The following is a 22,401-nucleotide window of genomic DNA, read 5'->3' on the forward strand; positions in this document are numbered from 1 at the left end:
AGGACAGATGTTCTGTGCCCTTCTGATAGCAAGATTTAAAGCATCTTAACTTTTAAAAAAAAGTTGGGAAGAAGAAGAGGGAGCAGCAAAAATAGACTGAGAAAGAGAAACTAGAATAAGTAGCAGGAAAACCAATAGAATGCAGTGTGCTAGTAGCCACAATAGGAAAGTATTTTATTTGAAGGAGGAGGAACCAATCCATTGCAATATGTGCTGATAGAAATAATCCAATATAAAGAAAAATATTGATGTATTAGAGAAAAAGAGTAATTGCAGAGGCAATGTCCTTAACTAGATAGAATGTCATAGGATCAACTAGTCATATATAGGAATGAAGCTTGGCAGCAAGAGTAGCAGTCTAGAAGGCAGAAACACAGCAACAAATGCTGGTGGGTAGGCAGAGGCAGTCGTGAGAGTCTGTGGAACTTCTTTGCTTCAGTTTTCTCAATGAAGTAAGAAGCAAGATCATAGTTGCAATTCAGGACAGACAAAGAAATATTTAGGGTTTGAAGAGAGAGAAAAAAGGCTTGAGACAAGTCTAGATGAGAATAAATGGACAGGTCAAACACAGTATGACTGGGCAGCTTTAAAAGCCCTCTTAATTTGTGGCATGAATTTATATTGAAACTAGTTAATATTTTTTTTGTTATTTGTAGTACATCCACAACAAAGTAGGGGCATTACACATCTTTATGGTGAAAATTAAAGTTAGGTTTTTAAAAAGTGAGTGTTACCAGATTTTACTCAACTTAGGTGAAAAAATTCTTGAATTTAATAGATGGTCCTCCATTTGCAGGCATCAATTTATAGGAATTCCTAGAGAAGTTGCTTAAATACAAAAATGCATTTTAGTTTTGTCCCTAACGTATTATATACTTAGCGAGGTACAGTTTCTTAATCTATTCATTTCTACTGAATATCTTGCTTTCCTTCAGTAGCTCAAGTTCTGAAAAGTACTCACACGCTGCCTTTCTAGATATGAGAGTGGCTGTGTGACACTGTAGCTTCCTGCTTTTCAAATCAAGCAGAGTACATTTTCACTGGTATGATGCACTTTCCCAAAAGAACAGTTTTCCCTGAGAACTGTAGTGACGAAAGGGCTATTTGAAATCTATTTCATTGGAAAAAATAACTTCTTTTTGAATTCTCAGTTAAAAATTTATCTTTTTTTTGGATCTATGATCGTTTTTGTGTAACCGTTAAATATCTCCTCAATAGCAAAGCTTAAAGATGTTATTAAAGTATAATGACTTTAATAACTTTCTGTCTAACATAACTCAGTCCAGTGGCTCCTTAATGCCAGTTCTCTAACACAACTGACTGTCTGTGATGATGTTTTCACTAGTCTATGGTGAAATGAGAAAAACAAAGACATTATAAGATTGCCAGCTGTCTTTATTTGAGAAGCTGTGATTCTGAGGCTAAGTTCTTTTGAATTTCTATGGTGATAGTGAGTAATACTTCCTTTTATTTTATATCAAATATTTAGGGAACCAAATATTTAGTCCGTATGTATTCCCATGAAGAACAGAGCACATACACGGACTTTGAAATATGTAGAACAGGTGAAGAAAGAAGCAGTTCTATTCCCTTCATACAGTAATGAAAGTCCATTTATGCCCACAGCTAGGAAACTTTTTTATGTTTCCAAATACACTGATTACATTATATTGATTCAAATTAGAATGGAAAAAAATGTGGCTTAAATGTGACTTTGCTTATGAACTTTTTATAAAATTCTAGATGGGAAATAGAAAACTTATTCTTCTGTAGTCGACCTTCAAAAATCACCTGTGTTTTCTTTGGAAACTAGATGTTTACTTTTGTGACTGTGTGTACTTACATATCAGAGATTGACTGATCTAATACTTAGAAGGACAAAATGTCATAGGCAGATCCTAGGCATGAAGCAGTCCATCCCCAATAGCATTTCAAAAAGTCCTTCTGAATAATTTTTTTCCTTGGGTGTTTAGATACCTATGGAGACGTCTAAAAAAGAAAACTCACAAAATATTTTGTAGCAGATACCTATGATCATAGAATTATCTTAGATTAAGTTTTGTTATGTAGAATTTAATAAAGAGATTTTACTTAGACTTGGATGAAAATGCAAAATAAACATGAAAGAAATATTATCCCTAGGGTTACCATATTTTTCATAACATGCTTTTGGTACAGTAAGTGAAAAGTAAGAAAACTTGGGAAGAAATATGACAGTCTGAAGTTTAAATATTTTACTACATTCTATAAATCTGTAATTATTAAAAATTAGATTATTGTAAGTTAGTTACTGGAAAATAATTTTTTAAATATTGAAATAAAAATTCAGATTACATTATGTCTTACCAATTTAAAATCAGCTTTATGGTGAAGTGATTTCTGAAAAGTCCCTAAATACTTTTAGCATAGACAGCAAACAGAGAAAACAACTGTTTTGGAATTAAATGTCTAATTATAGAGTACTATTTTAAAAATCTCTGGTAAACATATATCCTGGCATCCAGTGTAGTTACCAGGGACAGAAGAGCTCACGGGTGAAAGTACATACTAGAAACAGACTGCTTCGGTTTGTATCCCTGCTGTACCCCTTACTGGCTGTGAAAGTGGGTAAGATGTTAGCTTTTCTGTGCTCCAGTTGGTTTTTTTAATCTGAAAAATTGAGATAGTAATAGTATATACCTCACAACCATGGAACTGTTGTGAGCATCAACTAAGTTGATACAGTTGAAGTGTTTAGAATGGTAACTGGCATATGATAAAAGTGTTAGGTACTAGTTTTTGAAATAAAAATCTTAAATTTTATGCAAAACATTAAAAAATGCATACCAAACAATGTCAGGTAATGAAAATAGGATACATGATTAAATACGTTATACGATTAAACTGACTTTTCAGATATGATTAAAGCATCTCCCAAATACAAAATGTCTGCAAGAAAAGTTACAGTTTAAGAGTTTATATCGCAACCTAAACTAGTGTCTGTTTTGCTTAGTATATTCAATATTCACACCCCCCACCCCCAATTTACAAGTAGCAAAAACACCTTCCCTGTATTTTAATTGTAGACTCCACCATAACCAGGGAGGCATGCAGCTTTGCAGAGGAGGCCCTGGGGCTGGTTAGGAAAAGGCTCTTCCAGTGCACTGCATGCCCATGCCTTGTTTACAGTAGGCTCAATTCCAATGTATCACTGACACTGGTCACTGAAGAGTGATCAAAGCTACAAATATTAAATTGGAAAAAAGCCAAAGTTCAAACATATTCCCTGACCTATTTCTGCTGGTCTTGCCAATTTTTTCCACTGTTTCTATGATCACAACAATGGATCCTCACTGAGCGCAGCTGTTTGAGATTTCTAAGAGAAACCTTTTTTTTTTTTTAAAAAGTCATCTCCCTCGGGATCTAAAATATAAAAATATGTAATCGCTTTCCTTGTTAAAATCCTGCTATTCACAGGGATTTACAAATATGAACTTCACCCCTGAATTTACATTTGCATTTATAAGCAATTTCAGTTATCATTAAAGAATGTAAATCCCAGTTCACCTTCAGTTGTAGCACAGCTCAGGGCTGATTTGTTTCTCTTATATTAACTTGGCAAATATAAGTAGTATTGAGACAACTTAATAGGCATTTCTCTTATTTTAGAGCTTCTTATTGTTAAGGATAATAAGGAACTGGGGGCAGTTTGCTTGGGACTGAGGGGAAAGTCATAAAACCAGTAATGACGTTTGTATTTTTTTAATTACACTTTTTTTTGGTGTTGTGAAAGAACTTCAAAAAAGGTTTTTTTCAGTTAAAAAACCATAAAGAGTGTTCTGTATGGAACAGTGAGTAATGTCTGCACATGTATACTGTAGCAACAAATTTTGTGCAGGGTAACTGCTACCCTAATATTAGAAGAGTGATTATGATATAGTTATTCAAATTGGATATTATCCAATTATCCAGTTTATATTTCTCCATTTTTCCATTAGTTTGTTACTAAGGGATGAAAATGAAACTGGTTATATTAGAATTTTTGTGTATAAATTTGCAATAAACTGTATAAGAGATATTTGTCCATGTGAGCATCTATGAAAAGATTATCAGGGTAAAAATTTCTTTCATAACTTCCTGAACATATTAGCATTCCTTGGTCATATAAATTAGAAAATCACAGTTAGTATGATTCTAGCATTCTAGAAAAGATTAAACTACTAGTTTCTATGTTCACTTAGCAGTTGTAATGCTACACTTATAAATAGTACATACTTCCTTTAGGAGGTACTTGTGTTGAGCATTTTCCAAAACTTTTCTAAAATTTAGGTGAAACAAATACTTTTGATCAGTTGCAATCTGTAATCCCCTTTGTACAGGATCACACAGAAATCAGGAACATTATATTGGAGCAAAGTCAGGGAAGCCAAAAGAAGGTTGATGTGACTGTGAAACCAAGGGTATTCCATGGTGATGAGAGGGAAGGTTGGAAGGAAAGATGGGATCTAGACTGTGAAGAGCCTATGTTCTTTGATAAGTTTGGGAGCAACAAATGGTTTTGAGCAGCAAATCACCAATCAAATACATGTTTAGGAAACATCTCTGAAAGCAAGTCTGGTTGAATGTTAACAGACTGTCTCAGGAATATGAGGCTTTTCTGTGATTCAAGCAATAAGTGATGAAGGGCCAGACCTAAAGGTAGAGAAAATAGAAAATAAGGGATAGATTCAAAATTTAGCTTTATTTCATCCCATTTCCTTCTGTATCTTCAGAGTTTTCCTTACTCCAGTTCAATCAAGAATTTTTGTTAAAATATAGTAAAATAAAGTACTCCATTGAAAGTGTGACCAAATATGTGATGTTGTATGAGGAGAGAAGATATATTTTCCAACAAGAAGAGTAACAGACTTGAAAAACTCTTCCATTTTTACTTGAGTATGACAGTTGAGCCTTATCTAAGTGATTAATAAGGATGCAAAAGAGGAACAGACATGACATCTGTGAGGAATTCAGTTTGATACATCAATGCATACCACCCCTATTTCCCCTCTACGATGACAGGAGCATTGCTCACAAGAATCCTCTTGTACACCCAAGAAAAGCTAAACCCTGTCTTTTTTCCTATCTTCTCCATTTTAGGGACATTTGCCAAGTGGCTGAGAACTTGAAATTTAACACAAATAATATGTTTTGCATCTTTACTATGCGCAGTCTCCTTTGGGCAATCAGGCTAACTGTAACTATTGATTTAGCAACCCTGTTACTCTGTTATAGAAGGAAATTAGATTAGATGGGCTTACTTTTGGTCTTTTTCTCAATTCCTCATGATCTTTTGGGTGCTTGTAAATTGATTTTTAAGATGTTTAATACATTCTATGCACAATTATACAGTTCATAAACTTATTCTTTTCCTCACTTTCTTTGCAATAATGTGTAGTTGCTCTTGAACATCTTGCTGTAGTACAGGGATAAATGAATTTTCTCATTTCCGCTCTACTTCCTTTTATTTCTCTGTCTGCCCCGCCCTGGATCATTTGTTTTTCGTGCTGGTGGTGGTTCTGCCAGGTCACTCTGGGCCACCCAGGAGACTCCGCAGAGCGTGCTGCAGTCAAGCACACAGAACTGCTGCTGGTTTCTTTTAAAAGGCCTGTCTCCCTTGTGGGGATGCAGCTGAAGCAGGGTGGAAGCAGCTGGCTGACAGATACTGTACAAGCGAAGTCCCCACTGCTTTCCTGGTACTCTGGGTGAGTACCTGCCTGCAGAAGTGATAATTAGTGACAGACCTCTCTGAATATAGCTCCCTTCCTAAGGTTACTTCTACTCAAGCCTCCAGTGAATTTATTCCCATAATGTAAGACATTCCATTTTTTAAACACAACTGATTAGCAGTGAATTGGCCATAGCCAATTCCGTCTATTTGGTCCTGAATCTGACATGTATAAATCAACATGGGCTGCTAAAAGACCTCAGGTTATATGTTTATAGCTTTTTACACATTGTAGGAGTACAAAAATTAGGTATAGTTAATCAAAATCTAACACATCAGTGGGTTTAACCAGGTTCACATTTATTTGCAATCAAATTATATTCTTTCTCTCCCTTGTTTTTCTTTTAATGAAATTTAAACATGCTTAGATACAATCTGGTGGCACTATGGCAAAGAAAGAGAATTTTTTTGAGAAAAAGTCCCTTCAAAAATGGGAGAAATGTTTAGAAGCCATGGATAAAAGGTAATAGGGGCAAGAAACCCCTTAGTCCATGGGCAAACATGCCAGGTAAATTCTAATCAGATCTGGACCACCTTAGACCTGGGCAAGGGCAGCTCGTCTTCTGCTCCTTCTGTTTCAGAGAGCCCTGAATGTCAGAAACACAGAGATTCACTGAGTGTAAAACACATAGACCATCTGTCACTTGGGATCTGGCACTTGTGACCCATAACCCTCAACATCTGCTCTTGTGACTCACGTCATCTAGGGCTCAAAGAAATGGATGCTGATCCTGCATCTCTTGCCCTATGACCTTGAAATGAGAGGTGACTGGATGCTAGGGCCAGGAAGGTCTGTGGCACATACAGCTGGTGACATCAGACACACACAGTGCCTTGGAATGTGGAGAGCGTTTGAGTGGGTAAATCTGAAGTGTGAGGCCCAGTGAGTTTCTACGAAGTGAACATACCTCTGAAAGTAGCTCCTTCCAGGCGCAGGCCCTGCCGCGAGGAACTGCTGGCCTAACCGCAGGCTGTTGTCATCTATTACTTTATGTGAATAGAGTCTCACAGCACTCTGTTGTGACTAGACTATTTTGCTCAATATGTATGAGACCCGTTCACATTGATGCACATAGTTATAGTTCATTTTTCGCTGTATAGTATTTTATCATGTGAAAATACCACAATTTATTTGTCCTCTCCATTGCTGATGGACATTTGTGTTGTTTCCATCTCAGGAATATTACTGAGTAGAGCTACTATGCACACTCATGTTCATGTCTGTTAGTAAATCCACATACTTATTTCTGTTGGGTGTATACCACGGAGTGGAATTTCTGGGTAATAAGGTGTGCATAGCTTTAGTTTCAGTTTTCTACAGTGATTGTATTAATTTGTAACCTCTAGAGCCCTGAGTAAATGTCGCTGTTATTTTTCATCCTTGCCAACTACTGCTATCTTCTGTTATTTTTATTTCAGTTGTTCTTGTGGTTTATAGTAGTATTACATTGTGGTTTTAACCTACTTTTGTGTGCAGAAAAATCCTAAAGAATCCACACACACACAAAAACCGCTAGAAATAATAAATGAGTTAAGCAAGCTTGAAGGATACAAGATTAGTGAACAAAAATCAATTCATTTCTATATACTAGAAATGAACAGTCCAAAATTGTTCATGAACATTGTTGATGGGCATTCAGATCGTTTCCAGTTTTTGGCTGTTACAAATAAATTGCCAAGAACGTTCATTCATATACAAGTCTTCGTATGTACAAAGGCTTCCTTTTCACTTGGGTGGTGTTCCAGAGTGATATGAATGGGTCATACTGTAGGAATGTGTTTAAAAGAAAGCACCAGTCTGCTTTCCAAACTGGTTATATTGTTTTGCATTCCCACATCCAGAGTATCAAGAGTCCTAGTTCCTCCACATTAGTAGACAACATTTGGTATGGTCAGTCTTTTTAAACATCACTATAATTGGTATATAGATGTCATAAGATCTTATTTTGATTTTCATTTGTATTTTTCTATTGATTCATGATATTATTAACTTAGTTGCCATTGAATATCTTATTTGAAGAATGTCTGGTAAAATTTCTGCCCAGTTTTAAAATCAAGTTGTTTGCTTTTTGTTACTGAGTTTTGAGAGTTCTGTATATATTTTGACACTTTTAAAAACATCAGATGTATGATCTGCAAATATTTCTCCTACTGTCTGGCTTGTCATTTCATTCTCTTAATAATGTCTTTCAAAGAAGTTTTTAATTTTGAAGAATACACTATGTCATTTTTTTCTCATATGGATTGTAATTTTAGAGTCATATCTAACAACCTTTTGCTCAACACAAGATCACAAAAATTTTTTCTTATATTTTCCCTTATAAGTTTTATAGTTCTAAGATTTATATTTAGGACTATGATCTATGGATATTTAGTTAATTTTGATACATTGCATGAGATACGAAACTAAGTTCACTTTTTCTTTTTCTGCAGATGGATATCCAGTTATTCCGGCACATTTATTGAAAAGATTTCATTCCCCAATGAAGTAAGTTTGCACCTCAATCAAAAATTAATTGTCCACATATAAGCAGGCGTATTTCTGGACACAATGGTGTTCTATTTATCTATCTATCTTGATGCCAATATTACATTTTTAGTTATTGCAGCTTCATAATAAGTCAGCAAATAAGGTCGCATTAGTTTTTCAACTTTGATACTTCAAAGTTATTTTGGTTTTTCTAGGTCCTTTACATTTCTATATACTTTATAATTAGCATGCCAATTTTTACCAAAGAAGTCTTCTGGGATTTTATCTGAGATGCATTTGAATCTATTGATCTATTTGACTCTTTAAATCAGTTCTTAACTGTATTTAGTCTTTCAACCCAAGACACATAGTGCATATTTCTCTCCTTTTTTTTGAAATTTGAATCTGTTATTTAATTGCCACATTTCAAAAACACCTTTTAAAATTACTTTAATGAAGTATAATTGACTTACAACATTGTGTTAGTCTTCACACAACATAATGATTCAATATTTGTATATATTGCAGAATGATCACCAAAACAGGTCTAGTTAACATCCATCATTATACATGGCTAAAGAAATTTTTGTCTTGGGATGAAAATTTTTCAGATCTACTATCTTAGCTTATTTTCAGATATGCAGAACAGTATTTATTAACTATGATTGCTGTATTGTACCTTACATCCTGAATGTATTTTACAATTGAAAGTTTGTACCTTTTAACCCCCTTTTCCCACCCTCTACACTACCTCTGGCAACCACCAATTTGTTCTCTGTGTCAATGAGGTTGGTTTTGTGGTTTGTTTTTTTGTTTGTTTTATTTTGGTTTGGTTTTAGATTCCACATGTAAGTGAGATTATATGGTATTTGTCATTCTCTGTCTGACTTATTTCACTTAGCACAATGCCTTCAAAGTCCATCTACATTGTTGAAAATGACAAGATTTCCTTCTTTTTTATAACTGAATAGCATTTCATTATATACACACACACACACACACACACACACATACACCAACACATCTTCTTTATTCATTCATCTATTGATGTACATTTAGGTCATTTCCTTATCTTGGCTGTTGTAGACAATGCTGTAATGAGTATTGGGGTGTGTATATTTTATCAAGTTACTGTTTTTGTTTTCTTTGAAAAAATACCCAGAAATGGAATTGCTGGATCACATGGTGGTTCTATTTTTAATTTCTTGAGAAACCTTCATACTGTTTTCCATAGTGGCTACGCCAATTTATGTTCCCACCAACAGTGCACAAGGGCTCTCTTTTCTCCACATCCTTGCCAACATTTGTTACTTTTTGTCTTTTTTATGATAGCTATTCTGGCAGGTGGGAGGTGATATCTCATTGTGATTTTGATTCACATTTTTCTGATGGTTAATGATGTTGAGCATCTTTTCATGTACCTGTTGGAAAATGTTTATTCATTGCCCAATTTCTAATTGTTTAGTTTTTTTGCTATTGAGTTGTATGAGTTATTTATATGTTTGGATATTAATCCTTAATCAGGTATATAACTTGCAAATATCATCTCCCATTCAGTAGGTTATATTTTCACTTTGCTGATAATTTTCTTTTGCTGTGCAGAAGCTTTTTAGTTTGTGTTCCCACTTGTCTATTTTTGCTTTTGTTGCCTTTGCTTTTGGAGTCAAATCCAAAAAAATCATTGCCAAGACCAATGCCAAGGAACTTACTGCCTGTGTCTTCTCCTAGGAGTTTTATGGTTTCAGGATTTTTATCTTACTGAATTTCTCTCAACAATGCCTTGTTAAAATCTCTACATGCTTACTAATTTTCTGTCTAGTTTTCTATCAATTATTGATCAGAGGATATTGAAATCTATGACTATAATTGTGAACTTACTAAATTCTATTTTTAGTCCTTTCAGTTTTTGCTTTCTATATGTTGAACTATTAAGTGTATAAACATTTAAGAATTATTATATTCTTCTGATCTTTAAATTACCCTTTTATTATTATGAGATGACATTCTCTATCCTGGTTCATATTCTCTACTATGATTTCTACTTTTTTCTGATATTAATATAGTTACTCCAGCTTTATTTGGATTATTGTTATTAGAATATATTTTGTTTTATTCTTTTAATTTTAACCTATTTGGGTCTTTATGTTGGAAGTGTATTTCTTTTAGGCAGTGTATAGTTAGATTTTTTTTTAATCTGTTCTGACAGTCTGTGACTTTTAATTTTTTTTATTTTTTATTTTTTATTTTTTTTAACATTTTTTATTGATTTATAATCATTTTACAATGTTGTGTCAAATTCCAGTGTTCAGCACAATTTTTCAGTCATTCATGGACATATACACACTCATTGTCACATTTTTTTCTCTGTGATTTATCATAACATTTTGTGTATATTTCCCTGTGCTATACAGTGTAATCTTGTTTATCTATTCCACAATTTTGAAATCCCAGTCTATCCCTTCCCACCCTCTACCCGCCCTGCTATCCACAAGTCTGTATTCTCTGTCCATGAGTCTATTTCTGTCCTGTATTTATGCTTCGTTTTTGTTTGTTTGTTTGTTTTTGTTTTTTAGATTCCACATATGAGCGATCTCATATGGCATTTTTCTTTCTCTTTCTGGCTTACTTCACTTAGAATGACATTCTCTAGGAGCATCCATGTTGCTGCAAATGGCATTATGTTGTCGGTTTTTATGGCTGAGTAGTATTCCATTGTATAAATATACCACCACTTCTTTATCCAGTCACCTGTTGATGGACATTTAGGCTGTTTCCATGTTTTGGCTATTGTAAATAGTGCTGCTATGAACATTGGAGTGCAGGTGTCATCCTGAAGTAGATTTCCTTCTGGATACAAGCCCAGGAGTGGGATTCCTGGGTCATATGGTAAGTCTATTCCTAGTCTTTTGAGGAATCTCCACACTGTTTTCCATAGTGGCTGCACCAAACTGCATTCCCACCAGCAGTGTAGGAGGGTTCCCCTTTCTCCACAGCCTCTCCGGCATTTGTCATTTTTGGATTTTTGAATGACGGCCATTCTGACTGGTGTGAGGTGATACCTCATTGTAGTTTTGATTTGCATTTCTCTGATAATTAGTGATATTGAACATTTTTTCATGTGCTTTTTGATCATTTGTATGTCTTCCTTGGAGAATTGCTTGTTTAGGTCTTCTGCCCATTTTTGGATTGGGTTGTTTATTTTTTTCTTATTGAGTCGTATGAGCTGCTTATATATTTTGGAGATCAAGCCTTTGTCGGTTTCACTTGCAAAAATTTTCTCCCATTCCGTAGGTTTTCTTCTTGTTTTATTTCTGGTTTCCTTTGCTGTGCAGAAGCTTGTAAGTTTCATTAGGTCCCATTTGTTTATTCTTGCTTTTATTTCTTCTAGGAGAAAATTTTTGAAATGTATATCAGATAATGTTTTGCCTATGTTTTCCTCTAGGAGGTTTATTGTATCTTGTCTTATGTTTAAGTCTTTAATCCATTTTGAGTTGATTTTTGTATATGGTGTAAGGGTGTGTTCTAGCTTCATTGTTTTACATGCTGCTGTCCAGTTTTCCCAACACCATTTGCTGAAGAGACTGTCTTTATTCCATTGTATATTCTTGCCTCCTTTGTCGAAGATTAGTTGACCAAAAGTTTGTGGGTTCATTTCTGGGCTCTCTATTCTGTTCCATTGGTCTATATGTCTGTTTTGGTACCAATACCATGCTGTCTTGATGACTGTAGCTCTATAGTATTGTCTGAAGTCTGGGAGAGTTATTACTCCTATTCAACATAGTCCTGGAAGTCCTAGCCACAGCAATCAGGCAAGAGAAAGAAATAAAAGGGATCCAAATTGGAAAAGAAGAGGTTTAAGTGTCATTATATGCTGATGACATGTTACTATATATAGAAAACCCTAAAAGGTCCACACAAAAGCTACTAGAGCTGATTGAAGAATTCAGCAAGGTAGCAGGTTACAAAATTAATGTTCAAAAATCAGTTGCATTTCTTTACACTAATGATAAATCAACAGAAAAAGAAAGTAAAGAAACAATCCCCTTTAAAATAACACCCAAAGTAATAAAATACCTGGGAATAAATCTAACCAAGGAGATGAAAGAATTATACACAGAAAACTATAAACCATTGATGAAGGAAATTAAAGAAGACTTTAAAAAATGGAAAGATATTCCATGCTCTTGGGTTGGAAGAATCAATATTGTTAAAATGGTCACACTGCCCAAGGCAATCTACAGATTTAATGCAATCCCTATCCAATTACCCAGGACATATTTCACAGAACTAGAACAAAGGATAATAAAATTTATATGGAACCATGAAAGACCTAGAATTGCTAAAGCATTACTGAAGAGAAAGAACGAGGCTGGAGTCTGTGACTTTTTAAAAAGTGTGTGTAAACCATTTATATTTAATGCAATTGTTGAGACAGCTAAGTTTAAATATATCAGATTTCTAGCTGTTTTGTTATGATACTATCTATTCTTTTTCCCTTTTTCTTTTTTCTTCCTTATATTAGATTGAATATATTTTTATGATTTTATTATATTTCCTTTCTTGGATTATTAGCATAGCCACCTATTTTGCTATTTAGTTGTTTTTATGTTTATTGCTTCATTTTTACCTTATCATCATCTACTTTCAAATGATATTGTAACTTCATATACAGTAAGAACATTACATGTTACACTTCTATTTCTTCCATCTGGCTTTTGTGTTATTGCTACATATTTTACTTCTAAATATGTTATAAAATTCACATTACATTATTAATATTATTTACATAATCAATTATATTTTATAAATATATTTTAAAGATATTTAAATGATAAGAAAAATTTGTATATTTACTCATGTAATTATCATTTCCACCCTTTGTTTTTGTGTGTAGATCCATATTTTCATGTGGTATCATTGACACTTTCTAGAAAGACTTGTTTTACTGATTTCTCTAGTGCAGACCTACTAGTGACAAATTCTTTTATCTTTATATATCTTAAAACTATCTTCATTTTACTTTAATTTTTGAAGCCTATTTTCAATAGGCATAGAATTTTAAGTCATTTCCTCTCTTTAGTAATTTAAAAATGTTGATTTTGTGTCTTCAAATATACTTTCCTTCTAATAAGAAATCTGCTGCCATTCTTATTTTTCTTCTTCTCTATGTAATATGTCTTTTTCCCTGGCTGCTTTTAAAATTTTCTCTTTATCATTATATTGTAGCAATTTGATTGTGATGCATCTTCCTGTAGTTTTCTTTATATTTGGTGTGCTTACGGTCCATTGGAGTTTCTTAGATTTGTAGGTTTATAAGTGTTCATAAGATAGGAAAACATTTCAGCCATTATTTCTTAAAATATTGTCCTGCTGTTTCTCTAACACATCTACTCCCTTCTTATTTTGAGAACTCTAAATACATGTGTATTTGGCCCCTTGAAGTTGCCCTATAGTTCAGTGATGCTCTTTGCTCCTTTTTCTTTCTCCTCTTCTTCCTCTCCTCCTTCCCTTTCTTCTCCTTCTTCTTTTCCCTTCCCCCTTTCTCTCTCCCCTTCCTTCTTTTTCTTCCTCTGTCTTCCCCTCCTTGTTCTACATGTTGTTTTCCTGCTATCCTCTGTCACCTCTGCATTTCATTTGGAAAATTACTGTTTCTATCAGTTTAGCTTCTTCTGCAATGCCTAATCTGTTGTTTGTCTCATCCTGTAGATCGTTTACCTAAGATATGGTTTTATTTCTAGAAGTTTGATTTTTTATTATTGTTCATGTTTCAACTGAACTTTTTAAGCATATGTGACACTGTTGTAATAAGCATTTTAATATTCTTATCTGAGAATTATAATGTCTATTTCAATTCTGATTCAGTTTCAATTGAAAGATTTTTTCTATTATTATCGGTTATATTTTCCTTCTTGAAACACCTTGTAGTTTTAGATTGGATGCCAGACATTGTGAATTTAACCTTGTTTAGTGCTGGATATGTTTGCATTTCTATAAATACTATTGTTTTTTTCTGTGATGTAGGTAAATTACTTATAAACAATTTGATCTTTTCCAGTCTTGCTTTTAAGATTGATTACTTGAGACCAGACCTAGGTTTAATATAGGACCAATTATTTCTCACAACTGAGATGCATCACTCTACACAGCGTCATGTGAGTTATGAAGTTTTCTAGTCTGGCTGGTGGACATAGGGACCATTCTTACCCTGTGCCAGTTATATGCACTGCTACCCCTGCCCTATTTGAGTAGGTTTTCTCCTAGCCTTAGTTTCCTCATGCATATGCTAATTGGTATTCTGCTAAACACTCAATGATACCCTGTAAAGATCTCCAGGTGTCTTTCTCTGGATAGCTCTCTTCTTTCCAGTACTCTGTGTGGCAAAATCTAGCTGCTTGGTCTCCCTGAACTCCCAACTATATTTTCTTAGTTCATGGAGTTTCCTGGGAACTACCTGGGTTCTTCCTTTGCTGTCACCCTGTACTTTCTAAAAGTGATAAGTTGGGGCAATTACGGGCTCATCCTGTTTTTCTCCTGTCCCTCAGGGATCACTGTCCTTCAGTGCCTCATGAACATTGCCTTAAAAACTGTTTCATATATTTGTTCATTGTTTCAGGTTGAAGAGTAATCTTTTATCTATTACTCTATCTTTTCCAGATGTTCAGTATTTGATGTTTTGATATTTTTGATGTTATATTTAATCTTTTATGTGATTCTATATTTCTTTGTTGCTGATTGTGATCAGCTAATTACATATATTGCCCTAGTTTTCCACCTTTTTTGTATTCCTATCCTTTGCAATATGGCTCTTTAACTCCTTCCATCATCAAGAGGAAGCATCTATTCCTCTACCTTGAAATCTAGACAGCCTTGTGACTTGCTTTGCTTAAAAAAATGTGGTAAAAGTGGCATTTTGCCAGTTTTAAGCCTAGGCACAAAAAATGATTTTCTAGTAATTCTTAGCTTCCCTGAAAAAAAAAGTCCAGGATGGCCTGCTGCTTCTGAGTAACCATCTTGAACAGAGGTGAGTCATCCTAGCTGTGGCCATCCCAAGTCAACCAATCCTAAGTTGCCCAGAAGCTGACCACAGGTGTGTGAGTGAGCTGAACCAAGATCAGAAGAGCTGCTCAGCTGATCTCAGACCAAACTGTTGATGTTCAGAATTGCAACTGAATGGATAGTTTCTTAATCAAAGTTTTAAGGGTGGTTTTTACACAGCAAACATTAACTGATATGTTCGTATATAAAAATACAATTAATTTTTGTTTGTTAACCTTATATCTAGTGATCATTCATTATTCTTATAGTTTGTCTGCAGATTCTTTTGATTTACTATCATCACAAAATAGTCATATGTGAATGACAGTTTTACTTCTTTTCAATACTTGGACTTTTCATTTTCTTTTCTTATTTTATTGTAGTTACTTGAGCCTCTAGTATAGTACTGAACAAAAATGGTGATCCTCATTTCATTCCTAATCTCAGGAGGGAGAGCTTATAATAAACTTCCTTTGTGTGTGAGGTTTCAAAGCACCTTTAGAATTTGACAAATTTCTTGAGAGATGTACATTCTTTGTGCTTAAAGCTTCTCAAGTCTCACTTTCTTTGTTGCTGTGGAACCAGGGGACCACTAGGGCTCTACCAGTCTTTCTGTCCCTCAGTGAGACCCTTTGTCTGAACCACACTTCTACGGTTGATTTTGACTGCATCAAGCCAGCGAGTGTTCAAAGGCAGAAATGGCTGCAGATCTGTCAGCTGTCTCTCCAGGATTCCTGCTTCTTCAGAATTTTAGCCTCTTTAGTCCTCTTTGTTTCCACAGAGCTCTGATGCCTATAAACAGAAGTTCTTTTTATTTTACTTGACTTTTTATTTTTCTTGACTAGAACTTTGGTCAGATACAAACTATATCATCTGTGTTATTCAGAGTTCTCCAGAGAAACAGATCCAATATTATATATATAAAAAAAATAGAGAGAGAGAAAGAGAGCAAGAGAGAGCACCTGATTTATTATGAAGAACTCATGGGATTATGGAGACTGGGAAGTCCCACAATATGCTGTTTCCTTGCAAACTGGAGACCTAGGAAAGCCAGTGATATAATTCTAGTCCTATCCAAAGGCCTGAGAATCAGAGGAGCTGATGATGTAAATTCCAATCCAAGGGCAAGAACCGAGCTATTTCCCAGCTCAAGTGGGCAGCAGGAAGGGAATGATCCTTCCTTCCTCTGATTTTTGTTCCGTTTTGGCCCTCAGCACTTGGATGATGCCCACCCACATTGGGAAGGGTGAGCCACTTTTTACTGATTCCACCAATTTAAATGCTAATCTCCTCTGAAAACACCCTCACCAATATATCCAGAAATAATGTTTAATTTCGGCACTCTATGGCCCAGCCAAGTTGACACATAAAATAAACCATCACACCATCTTACTAAGAAACTTAAGTGAATTAGTCTGTTATTTATAACAGTTACACAGGAAGCTAAATAACATTTTACATTATAAAGAATTCATACTGAAATTAAATTTGTATGTATGCAACTCTCTTAAAACATAAACCAGATCTGTACAATTCACATTGCTGTTTACAATAGAAATCTAGTTAATGCTTTTAAAGACAGTAAAAGTCATAATCTTAGTAATAGTGACTTATGTAAAGAAATTGAAATATTTTGTAATGTTTTATGCATGGGGACAGTTTATTGTGTGTCCACATTATAACGTTTGAATGTGATATGGAAAATTCAGAATTTATTTCTGACTGTAGCCATTGCTTTAAGAATTTTATTGACAATCTCAGTTATTGCCTATGCACAGTTTCTTCAAACTGAAGTTAATAAAAACTTGCCTAATAACAAGAATGACTAAAATTTAATCTAATTTTATACTTAAGACACACAAAACCACAACTATGCATATTAAAATTTTTTTTGAACTTGACATTTTAATTTCTCAAGGTAGGAAAATAGAACATATACTTGGAAGTTTTAGATCAACTTATAATTGGCATATTCTTTTTAATATGGTATGGAGACTTCCATTTGTATTCTTTCTGCAGGTCATGCAAATGGGATCAGCCCTCACCAACACATTTGTGTTAGGGATATTTTGAAAAAAAATTTTAAGGGTTTTATTTTAAATTTTATTTATTTATTTAACAGGTACTGGGGATTGAACCCAGGACCTTGTGCAAACTAGGCTTGCACTCTACCACTGAGCTATACTCTGTCCCCCTGACATTTTTTCTTCTTTTTCTTTTTGTCTGCATGGACTTGTTTGCTTATTTTTTACAATTAAAGCAAAACAAAATCAAACCCTTTTTGCCTTTATGACTGCTACTTCACTTCATCACTTGGGATTCAATCATAGAAGCAGAATCATGATGAATAATATGGAATAAGAAATTTATCGTTCAATATAAACCTTGCACTGTTGTCAGAGGAGCTGAGAAATAGAGCTCTGAAACAATTTAGAGAAAAATACCTAATTAATCCTGGTGTTGATGGATGATTTGGAACTTGCAGGAAGCTAAGCACTTCAGGATGCTGGATTAGAACTGGTGTAGAATTGTATGAAGGTTGTTGACTCTTCATGACTGCTGCCTCTCCAAGTTCTCTGTTGGCCTAGGGTTGCTGACATCCAGTAAGGTCAATTGTCAGGAAGGAGAGATGCACACAGGGCATTAAAGTAGGGACAAACTGAAATCTGCCAAGCAAATTGTGACCAACGTCATTCCTTAGAGCACAAAGGTTACTTCCTCACTACTGCCTCCCATATTATACACACATTTTTCTTATGACTGACATTAACCCAAATTATTTAGGAAAGGAAATTCTGGGCTATGTAGTTCCAGCTTAGCTAAGATGACACAATACAAAATTACCATGTCATCTATGACCCTATGGGGTGGGTTAAAAAATTAGAGCGGGGAATGTTGAGCTGAAAAAAAAAAAGAGTATGTGATTTTTCTAAGAAAACCACACAAAGGGTGTTTCTTAGGGCATTTGCCTTCTGATTTTTGGATCAGTGTGCTCAGCATCTAGCCTGCTGATATGCTTATTTCTTACTGTACTCTGTGTTTTTCCTTTGCATTTAGGACCACATTTGGATAGAGAAGGATACATGTCCAGCAAAAATATCTGCTCTCTTATAAAAATTACACAGAAAAGGATGCTGAGGAATTAGAGCAGTCAAATTGAGTATAACCATTTCCCAAGGATGTGATGTGGCCACCATTGGAATCATTAACCACATCAAGCATTTTTCTCAGCTGTGTAAGACAAAAACATAGAGGAGAAATGACTTTCCCATCAGCCAGAATTGTTCCTTGTTTTTTAATTTATAACTTGATGCTGTGTTCCCTCTGCATCAGGAGTCTCTGCATTTGCTAAAAATGTCAGGAAGATGCCATGGAGGGTTTATTATTTTATGTAGTAGAAATGTTAGTTTTGTATGTCTTGGGTCCTGGTCCTGTACCTGCCTAGCAACTTCCCTACAGCATTGCTTGCATGACTCCTGTTAGCTTCTGAAATATAGTTGGGATATTTCCTGTTATGTTCTGTGACAAGGTAATATACAGGAATCTATTTCTACGAACATTGTTTTGTTTGGTTATCTTGCTGTGCAAGCCCAAGAATTCCCTTATCAGGAACTCATGGGATTTTCGGACTATAATGGTTCTAATTGACAAGCAAATCACAATGGCTAGAGATAGTGTTTGCATGGTGAAGCACTCTAGGGTCCCAGGCACACTGAAGAATGCAAATAGTGGGGAACATGGGACTCTTGGAAATATTTTAGCACAAAGTAGTACTTACATTTTATAGACAAAGCATCTAGACAGTAAGAAAATACAGATATTATCCCAAATATGTATGCAAAGCTTAGAGTCTTGAGTTCTAAAAGGAACAGAATTTCTCTGTTGGTCTTTATTGTATCTTCTTTTAGGTTTGTAAACAGCATTTATCTTGTTATGTATTATGTTCATAATGTGCTTAATTTACAAAGCATTTTCCTGTAAAAATTATATTACTTCTCACAATAACTCTATAAGGGCAATATTAAAATCCTCATTTTACAAAAGGAAAAATAGAGGCCCAAAGTGTAAATGAGTTGTCCACGGGCATATCAAGTGTGAGTAGAAAAGGCAGGCCCTTCATCAGTCCTCTGCAATGACACAAACCCACTCTTATGTCCAGTGCAACACAGATGAGCCGTGTGGTACTCAATAGCAGTATTTTTTTTCCCCAAAATGTCTCAAAGTCTTTCATGTTGTAAGTTCTACTTACAGTCAAGTCTCTCTCATCTTATAAGACCTTTACTTTTTGGTAGCTTGTGAATTACCTCTCCGTTTTCCTTCTCATCCAAATACTGAAGGCATAATCTATACTCCCTGTCCTGACTCACCTTTATTCATCTCCAAATTCTCAGCAATCTGATTTCTTCAGCCACTACACCTCATAAGATCAACAGGTACCTCCTAATTATGAAATGAAATGTATGTTATTGGTAATTTTGGAATTAGAGTTGGGATTGTTATATTTCTATTGAATTGGCTCTTTTACTATAAAATGCCACTCTAGTTTTGGTGATACTTCTTGCCTTGTCTTTAAAGTCTAACGTGTCTTATGTTAATAAAATAGCTTTCTTTTGTCTTTCTTTTACTTTCAACCTTTCTGTGTACCTAATATTTAGACCTCATCTCTTGTAAACAGTGTACACCTGGGATTTAAAAAAAAATCAGTCTGAGAGTCTTCGTCTTTTACTTGGAGTCTTTAGTCCATTTGCTCTTAATATACTTTGGCTTATAGCTGCCATTTTGTTGATTTTTTTTGTTTTATATTTTATTTTATTTCTATCTTTTATGTGCTTTTTTATTCCTATGTTATTTTCCTTTTGTATTAATCACAAATTTTTAATATGCTATTTTTCTATAGTAATTTAAAAGTACATTTTAATCATATTTATTTATACATTTTGTTTTTAAAAATATTCACCTCATTATTTACTCTTTTTGTTGCTCTTAATTGCTTTTTCAAATGTCGTGCTCTCTTGTATGATAGTTCCCTTTCCCAGAAATCTCTCAAATATTTCTCAGAAGGCAACTTTTGTTTGTCTCTTATTTTGCCTTTATTTTTGCAAAACAGTCCCTATGAGCATAAATTTTTATGTTAATTTTATTTCACACTTTAAAGGTATCATTTCACTGCTTTCTAGTTTAATCATTTGTGTTGAGAAATCAGCTTGTTGTACTCTTCCTCCTTTAAATGTAATTTTGTTTTCTTGTTTTCCTTTTGTGTTTTTAAGATGATTTTTCTTTGTCTTTTTATAGCATTTAAATTATACTATACCTATATGTTTTTTCTTTATATTTTCTTTCTTGGATATTGTAGAGCTTTTTGAAAGTATGGATTGAAGTCTTTTTCAGTTTTGGAAAATTCTCACCAGTTATCTCTGCAAATATTCCTTCTGCCCTATTCTCTTTCCTCTCCTTTTGAAACTCCAGTTATTTGTGTATTTGCCCTTTTGACTGTGTCCCACTTGTGTCTTTTATTATGTTCTATTTTATTTTGTTTTTTTCTTATTGATTCTTATTTTTTTTTTCTATTCCTCTGACTCTGAGTTCACTAATCCTGTTTTCTCTTAAGCTCTTAGTTCTCAATAATGAGTTCTACTTTCAGATATTTTCTTTTAAGTTCTAGAATATGCAATTGATTCTTTATAGAGTCCAATTCTATGCTGAAATTCTCCATCTTTCTTACTCATTTTGTTCAGCTCTTTGATTTCTTTAACATATTAAGTATTGTCATTTAAAAATTCTTGTGTACTAAGCTCAATATCTTGATTATTTGTAGTTTTGCCCCCACTACATAATTTTTTACTTTTTAGTCACATTTTCTCACTGCTTCATGTTTCTATTAATTTTTTAATATATTCTAAGCATAGTTTAAAATATTATATAGTCTATCAGTAAAAGCAGTAAACTATTCTACCCTTTGTTTTAGTCAAACAGAAAGAGAGAAAGAGTGATAACTTCACTCAAATCAGCTATTGAGTTGAATCAGAGCTGGGCTGCAGTTTTAGAAAGACTCAGGCTATCTCTGGTTTGACTCTGTTCATTGTGCATGGTCCTCCTAAGACCATTAAAGAACATGTCAGAACGCTGTCTCCTGTGCTCTGAAAGGCTATAGAAGATTTCATTCTGTCCTTTAAAGGCGGAACCCCAATTCATGTCATCCTCATTGTTTCCATCACCCTCCAATGTTTTTAAAATTATGCTTTTATAATTTTCCAAATTTTATTCAAATGTTACAGAAAGAGCATTGGGCTTCCAAGACCTGATACTTACCCAGAAGTAGACGTACTCTCTTTTGTCTCTTAAGATTTCATTTTAGCATCAAATCATCCACCAGGGCTTCTCTAACTTTTTTGTATTGAGTGAGGTTAGTCATCTTTGTTTGTTTGTTTTACCGTGCATTTAAAACATTTTTACACTCATCATAGTGATTTAAAATTTTGATTATATATGTTTCTATTTTCCAAAAACACTCTCAGGGTCAGGACCTTCTTGTGGAATGTGCACTTCTAAGTGGCTTAGCATTTATATCTAGCAGGGGGAAATAAATACTCCTCAGTACACCCATTGTGAAAATAATATGCTAATCCCTTTTATGTGTAACTTTGGTCATCTTTTTATTTTTAAAAACGTTCTTCTTATTTTAGAATTTGTCATCTGTTATACTAATTCATTCAATCATTGCACAAATAATATTGAGGATCTTCTATGAGGCAGAAACAGTTAAGAGAGGGCAAATTAAGTGATCAGATTCCTGTACTGTCTTAATTTGAGCACCAGACATGTAGCACAGAGTCTGAAGTGAGGTTGCACTGCATTCATAGCATCATGAATAGCAGAGACCACGGCTTTGGAGGTACAAGTATTCAAGCAAATCCAAGAACAAACCACCAAAGGGATTCAGGGATTCCATGAATTCAAATGGTACTACCATGTAGAGCTGGAATTTGATATGGGCAGCTGGAAGTTCTTCTGAATTCTGACAAAAGATTTATAAATTCACTTAGTAGCTGCCAAGTTAGGGAATATAGATTTGACTACCAAGAGCAAGACTGAGGGAGGCAGGAATTCCACATCCTGGATGACTGTGGCCAGATAGAAAAAAAAGAGGTTA

The 22,401-nt window shown here is 34.3% G+C and overlaps 1 protein-coding gene across 1 annotated transcript in view; it reads left to right on the forward strand.

Moving 5' to 3' along the window:
* LOC140697739 (uncharacterized) overlaps window positions 1–22,401 on the forward strand; it is a 101,457-nt gene that overhangs the window by 62,977 nt on the left and 16,079 nt on the right. Inside the window, 1 exon segment of the mRNA XM_072965933.1 lies at window positions 8,180–8,234. Coding sequence (XP_072822034.1) covers window positions 8,180–8,234 — 55 coding nt within the window.

The sequence above is a fragment of the Vicugna pacos genome, chromosome 8, assembly GCF_048564905.1.
Source record: "Vicugna pacos chromosome 8, VicPac4, whole genome shotgun sequence".
Lineage (NCBI taxonomy): Eukaryota > Metazoa > Chordata > Mammalia > Artiodactyla > Camelidae > Vicugna > Vicugna pacos.